Source organism: Diplotaxodon limnothrissa, linkage group LG23, assembly GCF_057381915.1.
Source record: "Diplotaxodon limnothrissa isolate DT_005_m linkage group LG23, D_limnothrissa_male_GT1.1, whole genome shotgun sequence".
Classification (NCBI taxonomy): Eukaryota; Metazoa; Chordata; class Actinopteri; order Cichliformes; family Cichlidae; genus Diplotaxodon; species Diplotaxodon limnothrissa.
Window position 1 is genome coordinate 38937345 of NC_140617.1, and position 13251 is coordinate 38950595.

General features: G+C 39.4%; 1 protein-coding gene across 1 annotated transcript in view; it reads right to left on the bottom strand.

Moving 5' to 3' along the window:
* Positions 1 to 389: 389 nt before the first annotated feature.
* LOC146608647 (E3 ubiquitin-protein ligase Midline-1-like) overlaps positions 390 to 13251 on the bottom strand; it is a 39759-nt gene continuing 26897 nt past the window's right edge. The window contains exons 4-9 of the mRNA XM_085347318.1: positions 9947 to 10095; positions 8899 to 9026; positions 6432 to 6575; positions 2038 to 2199; positions 1538 to 1745; positions 390 to 921 (exon numbers count right to left, since the gene is read on the bottom strand). Of these exons, the coding sequence (XP_085203444.1) occupies positions 573 to 921; positions 1538 to 1745; positions 2038 to 2199; positions 6432 to 6575; positions 8899 to 9026; positions 9947 to 10095 (1140 nt within the window). The 3' untranslated portion in view covers positions 390 to 572. The remainder of the gene's footprint in view (positions 922 to 1537; positions 1746 to 2037; positions 2200 to 6431; positions 6576 to 8898; positions 9027 to 9946; positions 10096 to 13251) is intronic.

The window sequence follows — 13251 nt, forward strand, 5'->3', positions numbered from 1 at the left end:
GTTACCATGGTACAAATATGCTCACCATAGCCCAAAGTGCCTTAGAGTAGACTTTTCTAACCAGAGTCAGATTTGATTGAGCAAATTTTAATAATAGACAGAAAATCTTTTTGAGAAGCTTTGACAAAGCAACACGTCATGCAATACGTCTTTTTTGCACAGTAAAGCTGCGCTAGCTAACTTTGCACAAATGCTAGCAAGTTCTGTTGCTGTCTGAGAAAGTGAAGTTGCCGTGATACTCACATAGACATTTAGCCCAAGACAAACAGGGTGTTATGGCATGTATCAAAGGAAGCCAGCTTGTAAAGGAGGAATAAATCAGACATTTGCAAGTCTGGCTTTTTATTAGGACAGTGTGCTTGCTAGCTTCTGATAGAGATGACATTGCCTCTGGGTACAAAAGTGCATATGAGGAGAATTTATGTTGGGTAAATAGAGCAGAGCTGATTGAATTAAAGAGGATAGATCCCTCTTCTGTTCTCTATCCAAAGATGAGTACTTTCACATCTCTTGCCCAGTGCAGCTTTAAGATACTAAATTTGGGTTGATTTATTTTTGTCTCTGTGTAGCCTTCAGTTGTTTGGTTCCAGTCCCTCTAGATGGTCAGGGATCGGTAGACCAGTAAGAATGGTTAGACACTTGTTCCACACGTTGAACACAGGACACACGGGTTGGATGAAAGAGACATGAAATGTGTGTAGGTGCTGGGAGCCTACAGCATCATAGAAGCTCAGGTATCCGGAATCGTAATCCAGCAGGACCCCAACGCGTCGCAGGTGGGGTGACGGCTCGATCGCTAGCTCCTTGCTGTTGTGACGAACCACCCAGGAGTTGTTGCAGCGGCAGAGCACCCAAGACGCTGAGTTCTTGCCGATCCATTCGTGCTTGGGGGCTGACTTATAGGCTATGCCTACAGCATACCTTGGAAGGAGATAAAATTTCTGTTATCATTATTTGGAAACCAAAGACCATCAGTATTTGCTTAGTTGAGTATCTCAGTATTCTGTTCATAAGTGAATTTGGTGGTATAAGCAGATGAAGTGGTGAACTGTCAGAAGTAATTGTGAAATGAGGCAACGCTTTCAATTTCAACATCAATCTAGGTTCCATCCTTCATTTGTTTCCATGACTGAAAAGTTGGGATTGCGGATACAGCTACCTGCGTAGTGTGTCTACACGCATCTTTAGCAACAGGCTGAGGATCTCAGACATCTCTAAGGACCTGCTCCTCCTTTATGCAGAAAGCAACAAACTGAGGTGGTCCAAGCATCTAAATAGGATGGAGCTTTCCTTTTAGAGGTTCTCTGGTCATGCTCGGTTGGGAGGAACCCCAAAGGCTGATCCAGAATACAATAGAGGGATTACATTTGTCATCTGACATAGGAGGATACCTCAGGAGAAAGAAGGAAGGTTGGTGGGGAAAAGTCTGCTTAGCCCCACAACCTAACTTTGAATAAGTGGACAGAAATGCATAGATGGATAGATGTTATCCTCAAACAGAATCCATAAATTATTACTTAAAATGTGTAGCTCTCACCATGTGCTTCCTCCAATGAGAGCTTCCCAGTAGTGACGCCCACTGTCAATATAGACATTTCCCACAACACCGTAGCTGCTCTGGCTGGCGAACCGCTCTTGGCTGTGGCCTTTCTTGGATGTGGTTTCATCTCGCTCCACTGTCAGGTTGTCGTGAGACACTTTCAGCTTCTTGTGAGCAGATTTAGGATCAAGCTTGAACGGCTGGCCTGTTCGTAGTAAACGAGATAAATAGAAGAGTTGAGTTACAAATGGTTCCCATAATTTGCTAGGAAAAGACAGAGTATACCTGAGTTCTTACCAACTTGACCATAAGGACCATGTAGTTACCAGTAAGAGATTATAGTGAAGACTTTTCTAGCATATGTAATTTCTCTCCTTGACCTACTTACCACCTATGGCAAATATTTAGCAGTCCACCAAATAAATAGTAATTAGGGGCTGTGTGTTTACAGACAGGAAAAAAAAGACTCAGGACTATTTCAGTCTTTATTATCTTACTGTTTGTCTTTAAAGTCCCTGGTTCACTGCTCCTGCTCCCCGCTTGGTTAATAGCCTTCACAACAAAGATATACTTGGTGCCACTCTGCAGACCGTGCACTGTGTAGTGGTTCTGCTTGATGTTGGGAACAATCATCCAGCTTTCCAAGGAGTTACAGAGACCTGAGAGTGGAGGAAAAAAAACAAAAAAGTCATGTCAGATTTAGTAAATAGACAGTTAATTCACTTAAATTATAATTCATTGTATTTATTTTTTGCATTATGCGACTCTATAGGACAAAGTCTAGAATGAAAATGAAACTGAAGTGCTGAAGAATTCATATAACTGCAGGCATTTCTCCTTAAAATAACTCACAAATAACAGAAAAACTATTTACTTAAGAGTTCCCTGGAAGAATAATGCATCGCTGTGTGAAAGGACGGTGAACAAAATAACTGGTTGTGTGCAACCCCATGCCAGTGGAAACAGGTGAGAGGGTGTGAAAAGGCACATGAGGAAACTATTCACACCTCGTTGACTTCATAGCTGCACTGTGCTCCCTCTGCTATGTGTGTTTGTGTGTCTTTGGTATGTGCTTTTTATTTAATGGCACTTTAGAGCTGCTGCACAACCTCCTAAGGCATATGTGTGTATATGTGGGTGTACATTTTCCCTCCATTTCATGTCTTTGTTTGCCTGCTGATCAGGAAGTTGCCACTGCTCGTTGTTATCCATCCATAGATGGAAACTAGTGTTTTGGGTGTGTGTATGTTTTTTTTTTTTTAAATAATGAGCACCCACAATTTTAATGTCACTGTCACATAAACTGTTATGCCACATTCTAACAAAGACCTCTAAACAGACAAAAATATCATCGGCACTGACACTGAACACAAAGTCGTTTAAATATTTGTTTTACCTTTTAAAATGTTAAAGCAAGAGAGGAAATGAAGAGTCATATTCATTTACGAAATGAAATGGAAGCATTTCTGCAGTTTTGTAAAGATAATTTGCAGCACAGGCCTAAAACTAACCTGTATATTATGGAGCCCTACAAGGGACATTGGAAAAAAAAAATGAAGATGAACTTTTGTGAGATCTCACAAAACTTTTGCGAGATCACGCAAAATAGGCCGCATCCTTCAGAGGCCGCATTTGACGGCTGTCCCAATTCGAAGGCTGCTCCAAATGCATCCTTCATTTCCCCGAATTTGATGGATGGGTCGAGTGTATCCTTCGTGGCCCAATCTATCCCAGAATTCATAATGTGGCCCAGCCAATTCCAGTTTCCAACAATGGTGGCAGCTATTACTCTATCTGGGTCACAAAATACGCTTTCAAGATATTTTCAGGCGAGAATGTAGCTGTGTAAACTTCAAATATCTGCTCGGTTTATCAAGACATTTAACACTTGCAAAAGTGCTCCGAGGTTTTCGGAAATGTCTGTTACCCACCAGCTCAAACCTGACCAGGAGGTCGAGGCCCACTAGAGCTGACGAGAACACCCACTCCCAGTACATTGTGCCTGGACCTCCCGGTTTTGGAAGATCTCACTAAAGGTTTGCGGTAAAAAGTAACTTGAGATCTCGCAAAAGTTCATTTTCATTTTTTTTTCTCTAATGTCCCTTGTGGGGCTCCGCAGTATATTGTAAACTCACATATGCTAGCTTAATTCTTTCAGAAATGATAGGTAGACAGTGAGATAGCCCTGATGACTAACTTTAGCTAACACAAAAACATATCTTGTCAAGGTGATTATAGATGATAGTTTGTTATGTAACATATAATTCATTGATTATGGAAGAAAAAGCATCTAAAGTCAGGCTAACAAAGCTAGCTTAGCATAAAAGTATGATCTGTTAATAATATAATATGGTCTAGTAAAGCTACTTTCAATATTCTGAATTATTTATATTGACAATAATGTGCTTAGTAAATGAATAATCATAATGAAAGTAGACAGGCACCTAAATTCATTAGTTATCAGTTTAGGCTAATACGTTATACATGTATTTGTGTGTACTTTGTTTTTGAATGCAATTTAAATTCCTTTGGAGGAAAAAGAAACAATGAAATGTAGTTAACTGAAAATCCTGAATCCTGAAAATTATTAAATCCATGATGCTAAAGACTAAAGGCAATATTAGTGTATGCCACCATGCAGTTATTATTTAACTACTGAGGAAGCTACTGACACTACAACAGGCTAAAAGACCTCTAAGACTAAAAAGCAGTTTGTGCATGATCTTGTCATGTATTTCCCACTGGAAATTAGATTCAGAAGGCTGTACAGAACAATTAGAAGGATAATGTTTTCACTGTTCCATTCCATAAAATTACAATACTTCTACTTCCTGCATAGTGATACAACTCAATTTCCACAGGGGGGAAACTTCTTGCACATGACTTGAATGCCAAAAGCAACACCTCTGACTTTACCTGACCTGATAACAAGAGGTGAGAAAAATCATGCTGTCTTCTTGAATGGAAAGAGACAGAAATGTGAAAGCAAGAGAAGAAATGAAGTGTCAAATCAGTTTAATGGCTGTCATTTTTAAATACTCTTTAATCTGTGAAGTAATGACAAGGCAATGGCAAAGGTGTAACCTTACATAGATGGGAAGGAAAAAAATAAAGGAAGGGTGTAACCCAAAAGTATCAGGAGCTGAGTGAAAAGGAGGGAAACAAAGCATGGGAACCAAGAAAAGAAATGGAAAAAGGTACTTTTACTGTTATGTAATTCTGTTTGAATGTTAGAAAGGATTTCAAAAAGAACAGATGAAAGACAGAGAAAAGGCGGTTTGATTGAAAGGGAGCAGGGGATCTCGCCTTCAGATGCCCTGACCCCATTTTCTTCCTTGTAGTTGTTGCTCACTTGAGTGTGCTCATGATTGTCTAGGGCTTGTGTGTATTTGAGCAAGAGTGAGTATGTCGGCATATACTGCCTGTCTGTTGTTGCTCTACGAGACATTGTGTCACTTAGCGTGTGTCAAGGATGCTGATTCGTTTCCCAGCTGTCATCCCTCCTGACACATCTCACTCCTTCGATGCCACTTAAACCTAAATGTTTCACATGTTTCAGTGTAAGAACTCTGCGTTTCCAGTGAAGTCTAATCTTTTACTGAGTGCTCTTCATGCATTCTGGATTTGCTATTGTCAAATCTTATCCCTCTTTCATCCTTCACAAGCTACAGTCATTTGATGTGTGACAACATCAGGGTGATAGTAGCATAAAGGCCAGAGGCTTCACTTCAGGAACTTCCACTTCCACTCCAACGCTATCTTAGAAAAGCACTTCAACTCCCATCTGCCTAAGGGGAGCTAGTGGCCAGTAGTAGGGCAGCATAAATGTACAGAGTTGATCTTAGGTCTGACGAGGATGCCTCCTGGATGCCTCTTAGGTGAGGTGTTTCAGGTATGTCCTGCCAGGAAGAGGTCCTGGGGCAGACCCAGAACTCACTGGAGAGGATATATCTTTCAGCTGGTTTGGGAATGACTCGATGTGCCCTCGGATGAGGTGAGATGACTTGTCTAGAATTAGGGTTAGGGCTTGGTTTTGGATGTTTCAAGGTGGATGCATTTAGAAGGCCCAATTGACATTGGTATGGGGCAGAATAGGGCTTTCTGGCATTACTTTGTCTACTTTCAAGGTGCATGGAGAGGAGAAGAAAATCTAAAGAAGTTACAAGTCTATCAACACTTTTATAATAACTTTAATGGCTTGGTCAAGAACTAAAGCTTGTGGCCCTCATTACAGTCATCCCTGATGTCTGTAGTGCACCCGTGCATATAGACAGCTGTCACTGGATTACTCTGATGATGAGTAAAATTAAACTACAATAAAAGAGTCAGCATTCAAACATAACATGATTCTTAGACAAGTTTTGATCTTCTTAAAGGATATGTGAATGTTTATTCACAATTCAGCGTGACAGATGGAAATTACATCAATCTGTTTGCATTCACATTTACCAAGTTAGTACTGCTAAAAGGATTGCTTTTTTTCCCACAAATTACATTAATTGGATACTTGGGAAGTGGAGTTGTACCTTAATTACTTAATGGAAGCCATTAAGGTGCTTTAAGACCCTGAATGTGGTGCTCAATGGGCCGCTTCAACCTCTCTCCTTCCCCCTGGGAAGTTTTTTGTTATGCAGTTCAAAAAGCTCTTCCCTACAAACGACTCACCATCTTTCAACTTTCTTTTTTATTTTGCTAATGCTAATGAATTCACCCCCATAACCTCTTATTTTCTTTATTGTAGCTGGGACCTTAAAAATAACTACTAAAATAAACTTTGTAGATTGGTTATCTGAGCTGGGTTATATCTTCATGTATTTATTCATTCTTGTGCTTTCAAGATTTGAAAAACCATTTAGTTCTTATCTGATTCCAGCATTCATTTCATACTTACTGGCAATGTTGGACTGTCCGGTGAAAATAGCATACTGGAGCTCATAGGACGTCACAGTGAATTCATCATCTGACGTCCAGTGGGCAGTGATTGTGTCATAGGACGCCGTGCACAGTTCTTCCCTTATGCACGGAGCACTTGGAGCTGCAATGATTGAAGAAAAAAAATCATCGTCTCAGGCTCTAATTTTAGATTGTGTTTGGATAAAATTGCAAATTACATTAGCGATATTCCAAAGTGATGACACACTCAAAGGTTGTCAGCTGTTACAACGGTAGCCTTGATTAACCTTGTACGTGTTCATTTGCTTCGATTTATGAGTCTACAAGCTTCATTACACATAGGACTGAGGATGCTCTTTCTAATAGAGTGGTACGCTGAGCATTAAAAGGAAGGCAGCAGCAAAATAATAAACAATTCAGATAAAAAGCAGATCGCATTAACAGCGGGAACAGTAAATGTAACAGCCCTTTTTAGGAGTAACAAATGCGAGTCGTTACATAACCAGAGATGTTAGATTGGCTCTCTTCCACTCATGCATTGATTCATTGGAAAACTTCATTATGTTATAACTGTTTTTGTTCCACAGAGAAATAAATACAATGAATCACTCTTGTATTCAGTGCATGAAGCCTCTCGGTAGAAAGAGATAGAAACAGAATGGACCGAGGTAAAGAAATAAAGATATAAAGGCACAGCTTAAATTGATTGTAAAGCCACTTCCTATCTCTTTCTCTGTCTGTCACTCGCTCCCTCTCCCGAGCCTTCTGTCATGAGTGGCTGCACATAGTGGAGTGATTCAGACTGATTCACTTAGTGAAAAGGCCCTCCAGCGAAGCCCTCATGCATCACAGAGAATAAATACGAGCCAGCCACTTTCACAGACCTTCAAAACCCACTACACTACCTCGTTTTTGTCCCCACCAAGCTCCATAATTCATGCAGTGACATTTTGATGGGGCCTTGCAAATAGGACATCGGAAATTAATGTTGAAAATTAATTTTAGAGTTAATAGGCTGGGGTCTGTTCAAATGCAATGCTTGAAGAAAACCGAGACATCAAAAGATTTTTTTTAAATCCTAAATTAAAGCATGAATATAATCTTAATTGGAGACAATATTTGAGTTTCACAGTCCATGAGAAACTGAATCGTGTAATCAAAGGGCTACACTATAGATTAAGACTATACATTAGGTCATGGATTCAAAGAAAGAAGCCATCAAAAGATGATGATAATGAGGATGAACATGAACAGCAGTTCTCAGTGATTGTCACTACGCATTTTGAAAATTAGTTTCTGGTTAATCAGTATAATCTGTCCTGTCTTCCACCTCTGTTGTTGTGATTTAGCACGGTATAAATAAAACTGAATTGAACTGAATTGAATTATAATCAGCAGACGTCCATTTGATGAAAAATGGAGGTTAAACATAAAGGTTTCCCAAGCAGAAAGTTCTGGGTTTCTGGGTAAAAATAAAGCCTGCAGTTCCTTGAATGGCCACTTGAGGCTATCTTCAAATGCAAAAACTTCCAAAAGGCTGAACTTTACAGCAGAATAATCATCTTTACAGCCTGATACAAAAGACACTTTGCGTCTTAATGCCAAATTACTCCCTTTTGGAGTCACCCACCTGAATTGTATCTAGGCTTATGGGGTCAGATTTAGTTGAATAGGCAAAATAGCACAATCTCTAAACTCCTTGGAAACATATCCCTAAATGTAAATTTTGTGTCACGAACATTAACAAATGCTTTTTACGCTTCTCACTATATTTTGTGTTTTGAGAAATATATATCCAACACAGTTAGTTGCAGATATTCCCACTTTATACATGCCACCCTGTCACTGTCCTCTCTTTGTAAATACTTAAAATTTTAATTTAACCTTTAGGGCCCTACATGGTCAAGCTCCCCAGTACATTTCTGACCTGCTGAAACCGCATTCCTCTTCCCGAGCTCTAAGGTCATCAGCAAAAAGCGCTATAGAAACAAATTTTACTTACTTACTTACCAACAGTATATTTTTCTTCCTCCAATACCCACTCTGCACTAACGAAACACATTAGTAAAGCTGGCCCATAGTCTACTAACCAGTGTTCTAGCATTTTATTTGAATGCTACTTGGCACTAATTAGCAGTGATCTGTATAGTACAGGGCTGCCCAATCCCAGTCCTCGAGAGCTACTATCCTGCAGCTTTTAGATGCATCCCTACGCCAACACAGCTGAATCAAATGGTTTGATTACCTCTTCAGCACGCCATCGTGTTTGGCAAAGGCCAGATAACAAGCCATTCATTTGATTCGGGTGTGTGGGAACAAGGATGCATCTAAAAGCTGCAGGACGGTAGCTCTCGAGGACTGGGATTGGGCACCCCTGGTATAGTACATTGAATGCCTGCCAAGCTTGTTAGCATTAGTTGGTAACATAGCACATCACCCAAACACAGTCAGGCTATGATTTTTACCAGTGAGGTAATCCAGATTCTCCAACAGCTTCTTCTCTCTAGTAAAGTCCAGGGCAAATGTGTCGAAGGTGTCAGTCAGGTGTATCTCAGGGATCAGCACTTGGGTTGATGCAGTAGCCATGGAAACCCTATATCAGGACCAGTAATAATAATAATAATAATAATAATAATGGATACTTTATTGATCCCCATGGGGAAATTACTTGTTTTTCTCTGCATTTGACCCATTCACTCAGTGAAGCAGTGGGCAGCCCACTAAGCAGGCGCCCGGGGAGCAGTGTGTAGGGACGGTACCTTGCTCAGGGGTACCTCAGGGTAGCCGTTAAGTGGATTCGAACCGCCGACCTTCCGATCATGGGGCGACCACTTTACCTACTGAGCTATCCCTGCCAGATACTTGTAATACACTTTACATATGAACTAGTCAGTTTAAGCTATTTTGTAATTGTATATGTATGTGTTAGGGGTGTTTTTGAAGGGTAGACCACCCCAAAATAGATTTTAACTGGACTTGAAAAAAAATGTCATGTCAACATCACAAGTGTTAGCAATACAGTGACAAGCATTTTTAGCATTTTGCAAAGCATTGTACATAACATCCATATACAGAATTAACACCTCAACAGTTGCTAAATAAAAACACAAACTCCCAATCTAAAGAAAATCATCTTCCTAATTAGTGAAGCTGTGCAGATTAGATTCTGATTGAAACACTGCTTTTGTATGAAGGACTAAAGGATAATGATTTCTTTTTTATATCACCCCTTTTGTTTCTCCTGAGGATGCACATATTGGAGAGCAGGTTTTGTTCTCAATTGCCAAATCAATTAGTCAGAGAGCTTAAGCAGGGAATGGAATAAGATTATGCTAAATAGAAGATGAAATCCCACTCTACTTGTTTTGGCTGTTGGCGAAGTTATGTACACAAAGTTTTCAAACTGTTTCTCACCATTTGTGTGGTTGCAGTCTTTAACCTCTCCCTTAAGCTAGATTTTAACATGCTGAGCTGAATAATTAAGGCATGCGGTCAGTGTGTGGGCTGTCTGACCTCTCATTGATGCTCTTTGCTGTCTGCAGAAAGCGAGCATGATCGGTTTCTTTCAGCGTTTGATCGGCCTGTGTTATGAGGGCTGTGGACCTCTCTATGCATTGCTTGCAGTTGGAGATCTGTTGGGCGAGCTTCCGAAGCCTCTGTGCCTAGAAAGTGTGAAAGAGAAAGTCACAGAAAAGACTATCAGGATGAATCGGAATGGATGAAATAGTGCTTATGCAAGTTAAGGTGTTGTGAATCATTTTGGCTGATAACATAATCAGAGCTGATGGCACAAAACGTCCCAGAAATATGGGCTTTTATGGGCGCAAGAAGATGGATGTTAACATTTTGAAGTCACTCATACATGAAAAGGTCAAATCCACGGTTGACTAATGTAGGTAGTCATCAAATTCTGCACGTTTTCTTCTACTGGTATTAACATCACAGAAGGTTAACAAAGGGCATGAACATACCCATCATCCATAAATAAAATCACAGGACATTTAGTTTAACTTTCACTTTACTTGTCTCTTTTTCCACATTCTTTTTGCACCTGACACTTCAAGGTAATGTTTTGGACATAGCTACCCATGATTGGTTGGTTTCTTAAATTCTGTTTTGAAGCCTTGATGAAACAGACTTGACAACGAGATTGAAAAGTCATTAGGCATTGAGCACATTTATCCGCTATTTTGAAAAAAGGAAAACAAGACGTTTGAAATAGACTTTTTATTTTATTCAGTATGACATAAAATTAGTGACTGACCCATCAACTTAGCAGGATAGCGTTTATAGGTGTCATAGGGGCTCATTTGCTTTCCCATAGACTTCTATAGAACGACTATAGAAAGGCTTTTTGCAAGCAGATACTGGCTATCTGGTGGCCTTTGAATAGAATGGTGGTTTAAGACAGCAGTCCCCAACCTTTTTTGTACCACGGACGGGTTTATGTCCTACAATATTTTCACGGACCAGCCTTTAAGGTGTTGCGGATAAATACAACAAAATAAAACCAGTACCGGTACCAAAAAAAAGAAGATTTATTCATAACACACGGGAAACGACCCAGGGAAACTGAGTTAGCGATAAAAACAATAAAAAAAATAATGCTAAAATTACTGAGAACCATGAATTTCACACCCAAGCCTCAACTCTCACGGCCCGGTACCAAACGACTCATGGACTGGTACCCGTCTGGGGGATTGGGGACCGCTGGTTTAAGACACTTCTGCACTGACTTTATTTTTCCAGCTTGGAAGCTACGTCCATGGTTTATCTTGTGTATGCCAATAAAAATGTATGAATTCAATTATTCATATGAATCATTTTAAGGGCATTCATTCTGGTAGGGAAATCTGAAATCGTGTTCATTATTTGAGTCACTTTACCCTACCTACCTTGTTGCTCATCTGCAAGATGCTTTGCAACCCACCAAACTAATGTAACAACATGCCTCTTGTTTTCTGTGGTTGGAGATATGGGTGTATAGGTCTTATTGCCGCACTAGAGCTACCATCAAAAATAAATTGTTGCATATAAAAAAAACAAAACAAAACATTTTTTCTTGTTAAGATGAAGTCCTCAGAAGCTCCATCTTAACAAGAGAAGAGTAAATAAAGAGCACACAGGGTGCTTGGCAAAATGTTTTCTTTCAGTATCAGCTAATCTTCTCATGCCCCAGCTAATCTTAACTTTTTCAGAGCTGTCAGTGATTCTGCTAAATGGAAATCTGGGATTTTAGATGGCCTCGTTTGCTCCTCGGTTTCATTTTCTTTCCCTGTCAGCAAAGATTTCAGGAGACAGATTTAGGTCAGTGGTTACATTGAGGTCAAAGGACATTTCATCAGCAGCTTGGCTTGCAAAGAACCCAAGATACTGTAATCCTGATTTAAGGGCACTGAAAATTTCAATCAATTGCTAGTCATTATTACTACAGAAACTTTGTCTCAGAAAAGACAGTGTTGAGTTGTTTTTGAGTATGAGCTAACACAAACACCCAAAATCAATTTGTAAGAATTCTGTTGGTCTATAAACAATGATCCATCCATCTGTATCCATTTCTCTATTTGCTGCACAATCCTAACAGCTGAAAGCCTAGATTACATGGTAAAAAAAAAAAAAAAAACCATCCCTAGTGCATTCCAAGTCTCATTAGACGGAGCTTAAAGAAATCATCTGTGTTTAGAGTACGAGAAAGAGTGCCGTCCCATATGCTCTGGGATCTGCTTTTGGGCAGTCTGTCTGTTTTTCCCTTCTGTTGAATATGTGTTGAAGGGTTTGCCGTCTGTTGGAAGAGTAAGGATCAGGTCAAGCAACTGTGATGACGCATTGTGTTGATTAGAAAATGAGGTCTGATGATATCTTAAATTGATATCAGAGAGTTTAAATTGGGATTAATAAAAGCTTGGCCTTATAAGTCAATCAACTCTAGCAAAACACAAGCTCTAAATTGTAGTTAGGTGTCATGTAGATATTAAACACACAGCATGAATGAGGGAATCCATTTGTTTCACAGGTTATTACAGCTGCAGACAATGTTCACTCTCGGAGGATTATTATGTGTGCTTGAGCAGTTGATAGATGGACTGAAGCAGCATTTTAATATTAAATGAAAGTTGTAAGAAAGATTGAGAGAATATGTAGGCAAAGCTTGTTATAAATACAGCATTTATAGCAAACAAATGGTGTCACAGTCCTCGCCCCTCTGAGCGTTCTATGGGCCAAAATCTGTGCCATCAGAAACTGAATTTGAATAAGTTAAATCTGAATTTGAATTGCTCGGATTGAATCTGAATTGTAACTTGAATAAATGCTTTTAAAAACTGAATATGAATTAGCCTAATTTGAAATTCAATTTATTGGTTTGAAAATGATCATCACTAAACTGAAATTGAATTTTATAGTTTGAAAATGAATTCATTTGCTTTGAAACAGTATTTAATCCTTTAAAAATTTAGCTCTCGAATAATTTCGGATTCACTTATCACCATTCAGTTTCAGTTCTACAATTCAATTTCAGTTCCAAAATTCAGTTTTTTGGGACTTACATCCGGTTCCGGTTCAAGAGTAATCAAGCGCAGATTAAATAGAACTACGTTTTACTAGCGGACCGAAAGTGTTACTGATGGGAATCTACAGCGTCTTGAGCTGAATTAAGACTTCAGAAGTCATTCGTCATGTCGAATGACCAGCGGATAAACTCTCAGGTTGGTAATAAATGTATTACATGTATAAGAACAAGCGTCATGTTAACAAATGATAGCCGTACAGTAACTTTTATGCTTATTGTAGCTGTTAGCTAAAAACGCTAAAGTGAATAG